Source organism: Agelaius phoeniceus, chromosome 10, assembly GCF_051311805.1.
Source record: "Agelaius phoeniceus isolate bAgePho1 chromosome 10, bAgePho1.hap1, whole genome shotgun sequence".
In the NCBI taxonomy this organism is placed as follows: Eukaryota; Metazoa; Chordata; class Aves; order Passeriformes; family Icteridae; genus Agelaius; species Agelaius phoeniceus.
The window spans coordinates 4258548-4276207 of NC_135274.1; the positions used below are offsets into that span (position 1 = coordinate 4258548).

Consider the following 17660-nt stretch of genomic DNA (forward strand, 5'->3'; position numbering starts at 1 on the left):
CATCACCAACGCTGCTCATGGGCCTCAGGTCAGGGCCCAGTTATTGGGGATTGGCATCCCAGAGATGTCCCATGGAACCTGACAAATGGGACCTTGAGTTTTCAGCAAGAGACTGCACCTGAGCCATTTGTGGTGCTTGCATCACCACTTCTGCATTTCCCTTGGCTTTTTCAGGACTGTGCTAGCTAATGCTTTTTGGCTGTCACACAGGGTTTTTTTTCCTTTCTGGCTTTCATATTGAGGCCATCTTGCTTGTTTAGAACACCAAGAGGTGTTTTCCATGAGGAAAAAGATTAAATCCATAAAAGATGATAAACCAGTCTTTATTTATTTTACTGCAGACAAGGTTTTTAGACTTGGATTCTACATCTAAGCTCAAAGAAATCTGTGTTTGGTTGGCTAAACTGAAACATGATATCTTACATGAATACTTAGAGGTATCACTCTCTTCAATGGGAGTAGCAGATACATCTGACAATGGATTTTGCCATCCAACTTTAGAAGCTCAGATTGAGAATTTTGGTCCTAATGTTTGCTGCAACCTTAGATTTGGGTCCAATTCACCTGGCAGTGTCCCTTTAAAACAGGAGCTTCTCCACAGCTGCATTCTCTGATTCTGAGATGGTTTAGGATGCTTTTCATATACTACAGTTTCTGAAGGTCAGTGCGTACACATCTTAAGACACAGTGATTAGACAGTGTATGGAACTACTTGGCAGTATTTAGCTGGTACAGTTTCTTGTGGAAACAACAGAATTCCAAAATACACCACACTGAATGCTTATGGGTTATTACAAGCAAAAATCCCAAGACAGCGGGAATTAAAAAGCGGAGTTCAACAAAGGAACACTGATATCGTCGGTTGATATGAACAAAGGTGTGCCAAGTCTTCCTTCTCTGCTTTTTCAAGTGGAGAAATAAACTGGGAAATGAAACAGAAGGAAAGAAAGATTAAAAGAAAAGACAAAACCCAGGAGTTATTACAGTTACTGTAGTGCTTTGTCTCACAGCAGTGTGCGAGGACTGCAAACACCCTTAGCACATCCCAGCTGAAGGAGCGTGGTGTGTGGCAGACACAGGGATGCTCCTGGGGAATTTGGAGGGGAAACTGGGGTAGAGAGCAGGGGAGACTGTGGCTCAGAAGGCAGAAAGGGCAAGGTCTGGCAGTGATGTTATCTGCTGTCCCCAGTACAGCAAAGCCATGTGCTGTACTGCATCCTCCTGCAGGCAGCACCATGGCAGCTGACAGGGATGGCTCCATTTGTCTGCACCCACAGCCACCCCCGTGGAGGGGATGGCCTTGCTCCCACTCAAATCAGACTGGAAAAGCCATGCAGGCCTTGTCTGACAGCACCTGGAGGCTTGATGTCTATGGCATTTAAACATATACTTGAGAGCTACTGTAAATAAACACAGCATTGAGTCAAATACACAAGGTCCTTCGTGAAGCTGCAACCTTTAGATGCAACTTATTACAGAGGAATCAAATAAACTGGGAAAATAATTTGAACAACAGGTACACTCAAATCTCACTGACCTGGTACTGGATCTCACTGTGGTGAGCTACAGCCTGGGTTGAATAATGTGACATTCAAGTTTGTGATTAAATACCCTAACTCAACCTAACCCACATCAAACCTGCACTGGCTTTTTCTTCTTCTTTTTTTTTTTTTAAATTTAGCAGAACAGGCATTCAGCATTTTAAACCAGGATGAAACAATGTTCCTACTTGTATATGTTTCAGCCTAAACTTCCATGGAGGTTGATATGAGCTATCTTGACCACATTTTACTTTCTTAAAACTCACATAATGCTCAATGAGGAATATATACCCAGCAATTACTTCAATGGCTGCACATCTTCTTTTGTCTGGTTGCTGCACAAGGGCTGGTCTTTCTCTTGAGTACCCAGTTAATATAGTTAATTAATATCTAAGCATTTCCCATGCTTACTGTATCAGTGTTACGAAACCCTGGAATTATTCTGGGTCGCTCTGGTGCCAGCATTCATAGGGCTAATAAACTGTCACATGTATCTCATTCCTTTTAGTCATGTTTACAGGTGATCCTGCAAGCTTTCTTTACAGGAGCAACAGAGGAAAATGGAAACATGCTGAGTATCAGGCATGTAACTTGAGAGCTGGGAATTAACTCACATCCACAGTCTGGCCTTCTGCTGAATCTCTTCTGGGTTACCACCTGCATTGTGTATCTGAAGAATCTCCCTTTTAGGAGTTAATGCCATATTACAGTTATGTCACCTAAAAGCTGTTGCTAACACAGGGTTACATAAATGAAATGTTCAGTTCCTGTCATTACAAGGTCCCTGAGTCCCAACCAGCAGGACTGCTATTATTCATTCATAGCTACCTTCCCTACACAACTGTGTGGAACGAGATGATCTTTTGAGAAAAGAAGGCAGTGAGACTTTGGGCCATCTTTTAACAACATTTGGGCATTTGAGGTGCAAAAGGATCTTCAGAAACACTGACATCTCAAATTCTAGCTGATATGGCAGAAACCAGGCACCTACATGCTTTTAAAAAATTCATCAGATGCCTGTTTGCCTTCACCCTCTTTTTATAGGCATGAGGTATTTCAAGAATTACTGTTCTTAGCAGAAAACACTGGGACTGTGGCAGTCATCATCATCATCATACTGAAAGGAAGATCTCTGAGACTGCATAAAAATTTATTTAAAACATAAAAAGGGAGAGCTTTTAATCCTAGGGAAAGTTATGTAACATGCTAATGTTAAAAACATTAAATGTCAACAAATTCTGCCAATATGTGTCCAGGGAGTTTGCAGTAATTCTCACTATAAAAGCATAACACTAGAAGGGAAATTTCACAAATTAATCAGTTTAAATATTTTATATCCATTTTTTTTGTTGCTTTGTTTTTTAATGTATCAGCCATTCTTAAGTCACAAGCTATTGAGAACATAAATAAAAGAGAAAATGAATTACTCACTTATAATTATAATGAGAATGACTGCACATACTACACCGAGGATGATCATCATCTATAAAAAGAGAAGATATGAGAAAGAAAAAGAGAAAGTCAGGTTTCCACGTGAGAAACATTAACCCCTCAATTTTTTTTTTCTTTTACTTAATGACTCAATCCTCATACTTCTAACTCTGTAAAGACTTACTCCAACAGAGTTGCTAAGGCCCCAGATTTATTGCTGGTTTTAAAATGAGCAATGAGCAGAGCCTCTTGTCAGAGCTGGCCAGACACAGGTGGGTGCCAAGCAGAGCAGAGGCAGCTGTGCACAGCCCAGAGCAGCAGGAGATGCCCAGAGCCCCCTGAGAGCCCTCCAGGGAGGCTGCAGCCCAGTGGCCATCGTTACCCCAGAGAGCAGAAAGAATGAAAAACAGCAAACATGGGAATGTCAAATCAAAGCCTTCATTCCTCCCAGCACGAGGACAGAGCCAGCCACTGGCTTGCAGGAGATCCTTTTTAAATTTCTTCCCTCTCTTTGCAGAGTTTGGGAGCCTGAGGAGGGACAGGGGGATTGTTAGGCAGGAGAAAGCAGGAAAGGAGGATGAGGGCAGGTTTGAAGGTAGTGCAGCTCACTGTGGTGACTGCAGGCACATGGGTGAACCTAACTGCAAACCTGTGCTTGTAGCTCCCAAAGCCCTGCTTCCTGCACTTCTGGATTTATCAGTTGGGCAACAGCTAAAAGAGGCCCAGAGGACCTGCTAAGCTAAATTTCTAATGCAGATCCTTTTATTTCTGGGGTGTTTTTTACATGTATTTTACCCAGAATATTTTGTCTGCTCTACATTTCATGGAACTGTGGATTGAAGAGACAAAGCAGACAACAGCCCAGTGAGGGACACATGTGGGATTCCCCCTTGGGAACAGCTGGTTTGATTTGGGTGGACATAAGTGGTCAGCAGGAAAGTTGGTGTTGAGAAATGGAAATCAAGCTGAACTTTTGGCACAGTGTTTGTGGTGGTGGTGGTGCATGGGCAGGAAGAAGCAAAGACATGAGCCTTAGAAGAGCAAGAGAAGATGAAGTTTCTGGGTCCAAAATCCACAAATATTGGAGAAGGTCTGAAAAAGCAAAGGAGAGTGAGGCTCCCTCTGCTCTTGGGGAAGAATTAGACTTTGGAGACAGCAGAGAAGGCAGCTGGTTGATCAAAGTCCTGCTCTGTCCTAACCAGCCCCTCTTCAGAAGAGACTGTCATTTTATCCCTTCTCACAGCAGTTTGCAGAACCCAGTTTTGGGTATTTTTTATGGTTTACAATCCTGAAGAAAAATCAGATCAATGATCCCCACAAGGAAAAAACTTCTTTTCTCCCACTGCTAGATTTCCCTGCACCTGATCAGGTTTTGTGATTCCCACAGAGAACTGACATGAATTAACATGGAATGGTTTCCCATCCCTATTTGAAGGCACTGGGGAAGCATTAAACGTTGTATCTACATTTTATATACTGCAGAAATTATGGGTTCTGGTAAAGATCAGAGTTGCTTGACTTCTGGAGCCTTGAGGTCAAGGCACCTCCTTCTCACCTTGACGAGAAGAGATGAGTCAGAGGTGCCATACTGCAGGCAAAGTCCCACTAAATGCAGGTGAAAGCAATTCCTGCCATGAAGTGATTCCAAACAAGGGTTTCTATTTCTTACCTTGCAATTTTTCCACCAGTATTTCCTCTTCAGCTTGGCTGCACTGGTCTCAAACTGTGAGGCACCTGCTTGCAATGCATCTGCCCGGTTGTCGAGCTCTGACAGCTTCTGGTCCCTTTCCAGCACCTTGTCCACGTTCATCCTCATGATGTCCACCACCTGTGAAGGCACAGACACACCTGAGACCCCTCCCACAGGAAAGATGAGAGGCAGGTCACACCCTGGAGTGTCACAGCTCATCCTAAGCCCAGCTGTGGGAATTGGAGACACAGAAAATTCCACAGACACAGGAGGGTTGGATCTGCAGCCTTGGAAGAAGCCTGGATTGATGTAAAAATATAATACACAGACATTAAGCAGAAAAATCATAAACTTATGTTTCTGTAGTTGTAAGTAAGGGTATGCCTTAAGTGAGAAACTGCATTGATAAGATGGTGAAGGGTTATAATATAGGGGTATAATTGTGTAGAGCAGCTCAGAGTTGGGGGTTATAACAGAAACATTTGTGTGCATGTGAGACAGAAGCCCATTGGATAAATGTATCTGCAGTGCAGTAGAAGTGAGTAAAGGTGATAGGTTAGAAAAGCAAAATAAACCCAGTGGCAACTGTCCATTGGATCAGAAGGTTCTATATTGCCTTGTAATGAAGAACTTGTGACTGCTTTGAGCTGTGGCTGACTGCTTGCTCCTCTAAAATCTCACAGCCTCTGAGACTGATGTTTATCTGAGCAATATATTATTCTCAGCCCCAAAATAGTTCCATCCTTCATTAAAAGCAGCAGCAGTGATGCCCAGCCTTTTGCCCTGTGGTGTGTGATGGCATTCCCTGAGCACTGCCTCAAAACCCCAGCCTGTGGAAATACCCTCAGTGAGCTACACTGTGCTGGGTGTCTTTAAGGGAGAAAATAAACAGACCTCATGAAACACCACATTTAGTTTGATTAAAGTTTTTGGCTTCTTTTATACAGCTACAAAGACCTGATGAAGATCTCTACAGCACAATTTGGTTGGCATCACTAAGAACAAGCCATTGTTTCCTTGTACATTTAATACCTTCCTTACCTGAAGTAGAGAAAGCAGACAGACAAAAGCCACTCTAAAGGGAACTGGGTGCATTTCCTTACCAAAGCATTTCCTCATTCTGCAGATCTTTTGGGCAAGATGACTTCTCAGCCAGGATCTGAAGTCCTGCTTGGAAGTGGAGGAGGAGAACGTTTCACCTGAGCCAATTCACCCAAAGAGCAGCAGAGAGCCAGGATGCAACAGGCAAGGGCTGCTCATGCATGGATTTTATACATTGGCTAAGGTGAAAATCCTCTTCTATCAGGCCAATAATTAAATAGGAATCCTGCAGAAATTCACCACTAATGGAAATGTCAGACAGCATCACAATCTCTGTAAAGTTGGGTCCAATTTTTCTAGCAGTGAATGAGGCTGATGGTCTGTTAATTCTCACACTCTATAATAAGGAATTCCATGTTATACATATTTAATAAAATTTAACTATTACCTGCAAAAATCCAGAATTATTTAAAGGATACATTATTCAAATACAGCGAGAGGAAATTGATAGTGAAAGAATCTTTAACAGGACTGGAGAAGGTCTCAAAAGATTTGTTTCACTTGTCTACCAAACCTAAACCAAAATGAAATATTTTGATCAATCCAAATTTTCATACTTGCTTTTCCAAACCAAAACCTTCCAAGCACTTATGCTCATATAAAACAATGCTAATTTTTTTAATTATTGATTTCTCAGCTAGTAATTAGTTGAATTCTGTCTTGCTACAACGATTTGGAGTGAAAATTATAAACTATTTTAAAATGCTGATACAAAATACTTTGCTATTTCCTACCCATTATCTTCATTTTTGGGGGGTTTTGGTTGGGCTTTTTTGTTTGTTTGTGGTTTTTTTGTTTGCTTGGTTTTTTGGGGTTCTTGTTTTGTTTTGTTTGGTTGGCTGTTTTTTTTTTTGGTTGGTTTGGTTTTGGTTGGTTTAGTTTTTTGTTGTTGGGTTTTTTGTATTGTTTTTGGGGTTTTTGGGTTGCTTTGTTTTGGTTTTTTTAGGTTTTGGTTTGGGTTTTTTGGGGGGTTTCTTTTTTTGTTTTAGTTTTGCTGGGGTTTTTTTGGCTTTTTTGTTTGTTTGTTTGGTTTGGTTTGGGGTTTTTTTTTTTGCTTAGTTTTGTTTTTTGGTTCTGTGTTTGTTTTGTTTGTTTGTTTGTTTCCCTAGAACTACTTCTTGAATTTACCCTGGCTGCAGTGAACACTCACCCAGCTGGGATTTCATTTTCTCAAATAGATAAATGTTTGTCTGGGCCTTAGAAAATAAACTCTAGAGGAATCGGGGGGGAACCCCAATAGAGGAACAGCTGAACCATCCCCGGGCACTGGGGCAGCATCACCAGCACCGGAGATCCCCGAGCCCGGAGCTCTGCCCGGGCTCTGCCGCCACCTGCGGGCGGCACGGAGGGAAAAGAGCCGGGACAAAGCCAAGGTGAGGGAGAAAAGGGGTTTGACTTCGGTATTTCATGAGTATCGTTGTTGTAGGTGTGAAAAATGCATGTATTTTATGAGTGGCTTTTCGCAAGTATTAAAATGAATATTATATGTGTTGTGTTAGAAAGTAATGCTGTGTTAATTTTATTAAGTAGTGTGTTAAATACAGTTTTAGGTTATAAAAATTGTTAGAATAGAAACTATGCTATGTTGGATACTTTCTTTAAAGAAAGGACTTGCAGCAACACAGCAGCCACAGGACACCTGAATCTTTCAGAGACAGAGAATTTATTGCTCCACTATCAGAAGAAATGAACTTCTGCCTGCCTCAAAGGCACTGTTAGGATTCAGAGGAAGAAGCTGACACTGCCCAGACAGAATCCTGTGTTTGAATGGAATTTATGCATAATGTATGAGATGTATGGATATGCAACAGGCTATTGTTTTTAAGGGTTAATCCTCTGTTAACGTGGGTCCCCTCTCAGGCTTATGCTGCCCAGAAAGGTACCCGGACATCTGTAACTCTTCATTTTTATTGTCTCATATTGTCCTAATCCAAATTGTCCAAATTATTATTACTGTACTTGTATTACTATTTTTATAACCATTGTATTACTATTAAACTTTTAAAATTTTAAAAACAAGTGATTGGCATTGTTCACAGTAGTGATGCCTCTGGATTTTAGCTTTTATATTTTTCACATCCTGTACTGGATCAGTGCAGAACTGTAAACTCACTGTAAACTCCATAACCTGTCAGCTGCTGTTCTCCCTTTTATTCAGACAAAACAATTCCTCTCCAGGCCTGGAACCCAAGGACACCCCACAGCCTCAGAACCCAAAAGGTACAAACAAAAGTGAATTGGGGGGAGCAAACTGGGGGTCAATGACTTCATTAGCTGAAGCTGTAACTGGAGAATTAACCCCTGATATGTAAATGGACCAAATTTATAATTGTCTGAAAAACTGGTGCCCATTGTCCAGCTTGGGTGTAGCCTCTGGGAGGCTGTGGCTGCCCAAGGTGTGGCTGTTGAAGGCCTTCAATAAATCCCCACTTTATTCTCTAAATCTTGTCTGGCCTCTGTTCTAGGCAGCCCCTCCAAGGCATCAGTACAACAATTCACCAAGGTGCAATGTGCTGAAATGCACACACACAGGAGATCATGTATGTAAATGTACAGACCTTGCAAATTAGCATGTCTAACAAAGATGCCTCAATGAGAGGCTTAAATGAATGGCCTGACACCTCCCTATTCTAAAGTATTCCCCCCCAGAGGGGCCTAATTTTAGTTTACAAGATATTTTAGAGTTTTAGAGGGGGCCTTGGTATCTCAGGATAGTGTGAGGCTTTCCAGTCCCCAGCTGCAGGGCTTTTAAGATGTTTGGCCTTCTGGCCTAGCAAAATACCAGGACTATGTTAAGATATTAAGTTTAAAAAGTTACATATATGCTTGTTAAGGGTATTGAGAATGCATAAAAGGCATATAAAAATAAAAAGTAAAAAAACCCATCATGGCATCCCACACTGCATCCCTTGGTGTTACAAACCAGCATCACTCCAGCAACCTCACAGTGCTGGAAGTGCCAGTTTGCCTCCCTTGGCTATGCTTATATTGTGATTTCCCTGCTAAAAAGGACCTGCTGACCATGTGCTACCAGCTCCAAACCTGTGAACAATTCTTCACAGAAAGAGTGATTGGGCACTGGAAGTGTCTGCCCAGGTGGTGTCACCATCCCTGGAGTGTTTAACAAAGCCTGGATGGGGCACTCAGTGCCATGGTTTGCTTGGTGAGGAGGTGTCAGGGCACAGGTTGGACTAGATGACCTTAAAGTTCCTTTCCAACCCAGATCAGTCTGTGGTTCTGTGACAGCAGCAGCCTCTCTCTCAAATGGCAGCAAAACCCCCACGAATCCTGGATTTCACCAACATAATCCTCAAATCCAAGAATTACTCATTGTCCCCCATACTGGGCAAGAGTAACATCCAAAACTATCTCATCTTCTCCACAAAAAGACAGATTTTCATGGGTCTGAGTGAAAAGAATCAGAATACAGAGTATCTTAACCACAAAGCAGGGGTTCACTACCCTCACTGATGCCATCTCTACTGATCTACTTGAAGAGCCCTATGTATCTGACAGGCATCACTCATTTTAAGGTAATAAAAGACAATTTTTATCATCTTTTAGGGATAGTTACTTTTGCTGTCATTCACATAAACAATTACAGGGCCTTCATGATGGAACATATTGAGGACAAGAAATTTATTTCATTATTCTGACCAAAGACAAAAGTTAAAATGTAACATTCCTTTCCCCACTGGAAGAGGAAATAAAGAGATTAAGAGAGAACCTAGTCTAGACATTTCTGCAGGCATTTCTGCAGCCAGAGGATGTTGTGAACACATCTGAGCACCAACAATGGGAAGACCAGAAAGTTCCAGATTTTCAACAAAGAAAAGCTTCTCAAAAAGACAAGGCCCATTTTGACAGGTGTATTTAACTCATCTTAAATTCATTTGAGTTGGATATTTTGAGGTCTTCTCTACTATCTTTAAAGCGTGCCCAAAGCTTTTGAAAATAGAGGCTTTTAGGCATGTAAGTTATTGTATTTGCAGGGTGCCCTGTGGCAGGAAGGATTGATGAGTCTGACTCCACGTTCTCAGAAGGCTAATTAATTATTTTATGGTACTATATTGTATTAAAGAATACTGTACTAAACTATACTAAAGAATACAGCAAGGATACTTACAGAATGCTAAAAAGATAATAATGGAAACTCCTGACTCTCTCCAGAGTCCTGACACAGCTTGGCCCTGATTGGCCAAAGAGTGAAAACAACTCCCAGCAGAATGCAATGGAACAATCACCTGTGGGTAAACAATCTCCAAACACATTCCACATGAGCACAACACAGGAGAAGCAAATGAGATCAGAATTGTTTTCCTTTTCTCTGAGGCTTCTCAGCTTCCCAGGAGAAAAATCCTGGGCAAAGGGATTTTTTCAGAAAATATGAATACCACAGTAAGTACATATTTTCTAATGTGTATTTTATCAGATTGGCTTTTAAGAATCACACAAGCTCTGTGCACTTCACCACAGACAGTAAGCATGAGTGACTTCAGCCTTTGGAGGAGTTGAACAATATTCTTTCCTCAATAGCCAGCACACAAAGGCCCCCAGCAGGTGTGTAAGGATGCTACAGCTGCTGCTTCCTCCTGCTGCACCCAGGAGCAGTGGTGTGCTCACTGTTACCATTCCCACTGCAGCTGGAGGGACTCTGGCATTACAGCCAAGACAAGAATTTAAGAATGTGCTGGAACAGGCATATGGCCCCCCAAGAGCAAGAGAAGGAGTGGGGATTTGTTAGAGATGCTGTTATGACATCATGTGTGGGTGCCTTTCTTTGGGAATAAATTGAGATGATTAATTAATAGAGCTCCTGCTAATGAACACCACCCTCAGTGGCTCAGTTCTGGTGGTTTTAATCTATCTGGGAGAAGCTGATGCTCTTCTGTCTCTGTGACACAGTCTGAGAAATTAGCATCTAACCTTTAGGAGTGCAGAACACACTACAAGAGCTGCTTCCACTATGACATCTCCTCCTGAGCAGACTGGGAGGAATTGCTGAACCGGCAGTGTTGGAAAGATGAAACAGGAAATCTTTATAAATATGATTGCCTGGCAAAAGATTTTGAGAATATAGAAACTGTAAGTGAGATTGAGATGAAAGCAAGCTTTGAGATACTTTAGTTACTGAACAACTAGAAAACAGTGTATGGCCAGCTGAAGGTGATCCCCTTTTGATGGAACAACACCTTCTGCTTGCAGACAGGCCCAAGGGTCAGAGCAGACCCTGCCAGCTTGGCAGAAGAGGCCCAAAGAGGAGTTTATAGGGTTTAAAATGTAACACAGTATGGTAATGTAGTGATTCTTACAGGCTGTATGGAAATGCTATAGGATTTGTATATTGTACTAGACTGGTTAGTGAGAATCAGAATATTCAGCACAGAAGAAGATTTATGGTATTGTAACGGGAACCTTGCTCTCTCATCCATCCTCTTTTACTCTTCCTTGCTCTCTCATTTTCTCTTTACCACTCTCCTGCCTTCTCTCTCCCTCTTTGGAGCCTGCTCTGAGCTGTGCCTGGCAGCTCCCAGCAGGGCCCTGCACCCAGGCCCTTTGCAATGAACCCCCAGTTCCTGCCCTGGCTGCAGAGATCTCTGCTCTCTGTCCATCCCCACCGTGCTACCCCTGACACTCCTGCATGGCATTAATGCCCACATTTGATCTGCAGAGCTGTTCCTGGTGCAGGGATGTTTCTATCCAGGATCTCTCTTTACTCTCTGCCTCCTCTGGTAAATCTCAAGTTCTGGATCCTTCAGATGAGCAGGAGCTGCACAAGGGGGACCAAGCACAGGAGTACCTGGTGCTGAGCACTCACCTCGTCCACCTGGGCTTGTGTCTGCTGCAGCCTCTTGTTGCTGGACACGTTGGTGGCAGGAGGGGGCCCTGCAGCCCCTGCAGCCCCTGCAGGACCCTGGGCAGATGCTGGAACAGACCTAGGGCAAAACCAGAGAACCTGAGTGACCAAACCATCCTGACTGGCTCATGACCCCTTTTCTGGAACTCATAAAATGTACCTTTCTCTTCAAAGAACTGCTGAAGTTTCAAAGCACTTTCTTTTTCTTCAAAGACCTTTTCCATTATTTCAATCCATGTTTTCCATTCCTGGATCACAACCCTACTGTTCCATTCTGTCAGACAGTACTATTTTCTGACCCAGAGATGGCATTTTATACACTTTTATTCCATTTTCAGTCTCATGGGAAGGGTGAGACAATACAGATGTTACAATTCACACCATCACAATCAGAAGCCAACTCTTTTTTAATTACAAAACACTCTAAGCCTTTCTTGGCTTATCAGCTTTTAGCCACACCATGCTGCAGATGCCTTAAAGCCAATAATTTAAAAAGCCCTCATGGGTCTTACTACAGTGCATCTTTCATACTTCTATTTCTCCAAAGTATGCAGTCTTTTTTATAAGGCCATCCTTTGAAACTTGTTTCTAGTTCCATTTCTCTCTCAACAATTCCTGTCCTATTCCATGACATTTCTAAATCAGCATTTCCTATCTCAAGGTTTATATACAGAGGCATGCTATGTGAACCTGCTGTCAAGTTTTGAAAATTTTCTACAAATCTACTTCTCACACTATTCCTTCTCATACCACAATCAGTTTTTACACTATTTCCTGATGGGACTTTATCAAACTCTTCCACCTCCCTTGCTGCTTTTTTAAATGGCAAACAATTCAAGTTATCTACCCTAAGTCAGGCCAATGGCCAAAGTGACCACAGGCCTGAGTAGCAGGGCAGAGCTTCTGTGGCACAAGGGAACCCCCTGTGCTCTGGGCACTCTGTGTTACTGCAGGAGGGGATGGGCTGTGACCCTCTCAGTGAGCTGATAAAGCTCTGCCCTGCTCCTCCTGTTTGGAGCTCACCAAGCCAAGAGAAACAGAAGGAAACAATCTGAAACAGGAGGAGATCACATCCATCACAAACAGAAGAGAGGAGAAACAAACAGAGTGTCGGAACTCAGTGCATCCCTCTGGGTGTCCAGAGCTGCCAGGACCCCTGCCAGGGGCTCAGAGACCCTGGCACACAGCCCAGAACACCTGGGGGTTTGATTATGACCCATGGAGCAAATTACCAGCTTTGGATGAAGACCTGAAAGCCACAGAAGTTTAAATAATGTAATAATAAAATTATCACTGGGTGAAGGGGTAGATTTTGGGGTTTTTAGAATGGGGGTTTTGGGGACAAGATGGAGGGACTTGGGCATGTCCAGCCTTCCTTCTTCTTCTTCTCTATCTTCATCTTCTGCTGTGATGATGGCACTTTTGGATTGGTCTAGAGTAGAAGCTCACTGTCTAACACAGGTGATAGGTATAGGAAAGTAATTGTAAACATGTTATCTGTAGTTTGCAGTATAAAGAGATAACACCGCCCCAGGGGCGGGCAGAGCACCGCTGTCTGTCCTGCTGAGCGCACCTCGGCTGGACAGGAGAAAAATTGTCATAGATAAGATACAACAAACAACTCTGAGAGCGAGAACTGAAGAACTCCGACTCAGGCCGAAACAGGGACTTTTCCCGTGTCTCGGGGCTGCAATAAACAGCAATCCCGAGAGCAGAGGAGGAAATGGGGCTGAGAATTGCACACAGCATGGGGTCAGTCACTCTGACCCTCCCCATCTGGTCCCCAAATACCCCCAGAGCAGCTCCAGCACCTCCACAGCCCTGGAGGAGGAGGTCAGAGCCCTGCAATGATGACCTTCCCCATTTGGTCCCCAAATGCTCCCCAGAGCAGCTCCAGCATCTCCACAGCCCTGCAGGAGGAGGTCAGAGCCCTGACTCCCTGCACAGCAGCTCCCAACCTCCAGCACTGCCCTCCTCCAGGCTGCTCTGCAACAAAGGACAAAGCAAATGTCCTGAAAACCCAAGAGCAGATCTGCTCTGTCTCAGAGTGTGAGTTTGTGCACTCAAATCTGCCCCCCAGAGCAGGGTCCCTGAGCCTCAGCCAGTGACACCCACACTCCATCCTGTGGAACCTCAGCTCTCCTTGCAAGGGACCCCTCACTGCTCCCCACAGGGAAATAAACCCTTCCTCAAGCTGCAGAGGAAATCCCTGAGCATGTGAACTGAAAAATATCACAAATCCCACTCATGCATCACCAATGCCTTCCCACAGTGACAGACTGAGAGAACACAGCGTTTCTCTGTGAATCATTCCCTTCTACATCCTGGGCTCTGATTAATGCTGCTGGAATTATGGCCTCATTAATGCACTGTCAAAATGCCTGGGGCACTGAAGTTGGCTCCCCAAAGGCGCCTTTGGCTGCAAAATTCAGTCTGGCAGTGTTGCCTGAGGGCTGGGATCCCTGTGGGCAGCAGTGGCTCCAGAAGCTCCCAGAGCTGTTTGCAGCCCTGCTGGGGCTCACACCTCACCCCTTCACTGGGGCTTGAGCTGAAAGAGCAGAAACTGAACCTTGCCCATCCTTTGAGGACCTCACAGCCACTACTAAAACCATTCAAACCAGAGGCTGCTGCCACCTGCCAGGGAACCACTCCATCCATGGCCACATCCCAACAGGATTTATTTTGAGTTGCCACAAAGGATCAAAATCTGACTATAACACACATCACACACAACACAAAACAAGATCTCCCTGGAGCATCAACAGCCTCAAAGGAGATCCTTCCACAACAACAGAGCTAAAATTAAAATTGTTAAACTTCTTTCCAGTTAAGGAAGCAAATAGGCATTTTCCCAATCAGCACAAGCAGATTTTCTCCTGTGGAAACACTGTGTCACTACTACAAACGTCAGGAGAGTTCCTCTCTTGAGTTATGCACTGTTGGAATCCCAGAGACCACAGAAGAGCAGTATGTGAGAAGAGCTTTTCCCTGCCACATGTTTTGCTGTAAGCAGAGCTTATAAATTCAGTGATGTTCTTGGTCAGAGCTATGAGATAACTCCACATTTGGAGCTCTGCCAAGCACCTTTTCTGCCTAGCAATTCTCATCTGTTTTTCGCAGCTCCCAAGCTGTCCTTAAAATGACTTAACATACAGTAGATACTTTCAAGGTTGTTCTCTTCCAGCATTCTTGCTGCCATCTAATTTGGTTTCAGCTGCATTTTCTGAGCTTCTCTGCTCCCTGCACAAGGCAGGAGATGATGGGAAGGATGGGTGGGTTTACAGCTGCAGGAGTTGCAGGATGTGGAGCTGTGAGGGTCCCCAGGACAAGGTGAGAGATGAGAATCTGACTCCAAGTTCTCAGAAGGCTGATATTATATTATTATTATATTACTATATTACATTATTACATTATTATATTATTATATTATATTATATTATATTATATTATATTATGCTATACTAAAACTACACTAAAGAAAGAGAAAGGAGACATCAGAAGGCTTAACAAGAATGAATAATAAAAACCCATGACTGACTTAGTCTGACACAGCTGGCTGGGATTGGTCATTAATTAAAAACAATTCACATGGAATCAATCAAACATTCACCTGTTGGTAAACAATGTCCAAGCCACATTCCAAAGCAGCAAACACAGGAGCAGCAATCAGATCATTCTTGTTTTCATTCCCCTCTGAGGCTTCTCAGCTTCCCAGGGGAAAATCCTGGGCAAAGAGGATTTTTCAGAAAATATGACAGTGACAGCAGGAATTACTGCAGCCACCAAAGAGAGGTGACAAATCTTTATGCTCAGGCACAGCAAGCTTGTAATTAACATGCCCATCCTAATTAATTACCTAAAATCTCATCCAAGCTTTCTGGTAAAGAAGGGAACTGAAGGCCTGCATCACTTGAAAGCACAAACATTCTCTGCAATATCACAGAGCAAAAATTAAAGCTGGAATTAAAGTCCAGCCTACATTTACATCATTCTTCCTGCATTTACATAATTCTTCTATTATTGCCTCTGGACCATGTCGTATCAGCTTCTAATTTCTCAGAAGTGTTAGTCAAAGAAATTTATGCAAAAATATTAGCACTGTGTTGTAGAAGCTTCCTTTTGAAATACATGAAGCAACACAACTTTAAAGTATAATTTCTCATGGTCTGGCATGATTTTGGGGAGCTACAAAGAATGCAAAATCCATATAAAAGCTCCATCACTAGGCCCCCAGCCATCAGACTTGTGTACATTTTTTTTTTAGGAAAAGAAAAGAAATTACCATTGGTGCTGAGAACTGCCATTCCCAAGAACAAGTCAAATTATTTTTGAAAGAGGAACAAAATTCTGCTATTGTTGCTGAAAAAGGCTACGAATCCCTAGGAAATACTCTTGAATGGCAGCCACCCTGTGCCATCAGAGCACCAGGAGGTGTGGGTCAGTCAGCAAACTGGGAGCACTGCAGGCTCTGTGTTTGCAGCCACCTTGGGAGAAACGTCCAGGGATTTTCTGAGTGATTCAGCAAAATGGGCTCAGCTGACTCAGACATGCTCAGCTCTGCCAGCTGGGCCTGGAATGGGGGGTCAAATCCATGCCTGGGAGGTTTTGTCATCTCACTGAGATGTTTTGGAGACAACTTGCTCTTTGGATCTGACAGTGAAAGGCAACTCTTACTTGAGAGACAATTGGAGATACCCAGTGTTACTGGTTTGCATTTCAGCACTGGCTGAAAGAACATTAAGGACGATTGTGTATCTAATATTTTGGCAAACCATCTGACACACACTTTCATTTTTGTTCATATGTGTGAGCTACAGAGCAGAATTTTTCCCTTAGTCAGGATAGGGAAGGGAGAGGCAAATACCAGGAGGATGCCAGGCCTTGGTACAGTTCACATGAGGACCTCCAAGGCTGCTTTCAGCATCTTTTATCTATCCAAAGTGCTTCTTAAAGCCTTCAGCTGCAGCACCTAATCCCTTCAAAGGCTTTATCCTGACAACAGGCACTGAGCTAAGGAGCAGCTGCTATCCCACACATGCCAGGAACAGGTACAGGGGATGAAGGGGCTTCTTTCTCCCTGGCACAGAAAGCTGGGGCAGAGCAGCCTCCTCACTGTCCTCCTCCTGCTCCTCTCCCCTCTGACTCCAGTCAGAGCTCACAACCTATTTCTAGCAGCAGGAGTTATTTTCCACCCCTCAGACTCAAGCAGGGAGAAAAGCTGAGGCTGTGCCCATGGAAGTGAGAATCCCATCAGGCAGCTCCAGGGGGTGTCAGTGGCACAGCCCAGGGGAGGGGCACTGACTGCACCAGTGCAGCACATCTGACTCATGATCCCTACCAAAAATGAAAAGAATTGTGTAAGAACCCCAGTCTGAGTCCTCTTTCCTCAAACTCTTTCCCTGTTGTTCAAATTAAAGAAAATTGAACTGCCTCTCTCCCCTTTTTTATTACTTTTTTTTTTTTTTTTACTGTGCAGGTATGATATTTGTGTAGTACATATTTACTGCTGTAACTTACACATATTTAAGACACTTTTTCTACATGGACCCCTTCAAAAGGCACCCACCCATCTGGGCTTTGCTGTGGGAGCAGAGTCTGACAGTCTGTGGTTTCAAAGGCACTTGAAAAATACACCACAAACACCCCTTTGTTCAACTCTAAAGTAAATCAGAGCACTTCCATAGCTTTGTACTCTTCAGATTTAACTCTAAAACAATGACTAAAATTAGCTATAAATGCACATTTATACACTATTTTAGTGCATGTCAGTGAAGGTTCTGGCCCAAGGAGCAGCTGCAGAAACAAACCCATCTCCCATTGTCCCTGGTGCAGTAATGTTCATCTGGGAATTGGGATGCTTTGAGGCACAAGGGTCTCTAAAGAAATAAAGGAGCTCCACAGCCCTGGGGGTTTGCTGTTAGTTTTGGGCTTGCCTTGTTTATCCCTATGCAGTAACAGCTAAACCAATTTTTCCACTGCTGGTTTGCAGGGAGGGACTTTTACTGCCTGTGCTTGGAGATTTCTGCATCCTGGGGGAATT

General features: G+C 43.4%; 1 protein-coding gene across 1 annotated transcript in view; it reads right to left on the bottom strand.

Moving 5' to 3' along the window:
• Positions 1-309: 309 nt before the first annotated feature.
• LOC129124358 (vesicle-associated membrane protein 2-like) overlaps positions 310-17660 on the bottom strand; it is a 55204-nt gene continuing 37853 nt past the window's right edge. The window contains exons 2-5 of the mRNA XM_054639281.2: positions 11582-11699; positions 4642-4800; positions 2973-3024; positions 310-922 (exon numbers count right to left, since the gene is read on the bottom strand). Of these exons, the coding sequence (XP_054495256.1) occupies positions 906-922; positions 2973-3024; positions 4642-4800; positions 11582-11699 (346 nt within the window). The 3' untranslated portion in view covers positions 310-905. The remainder of the gene's footprint in view (positions 923-2972; positions 3025-4641; positions 4801-11581; positions 11700-17660) is intronic.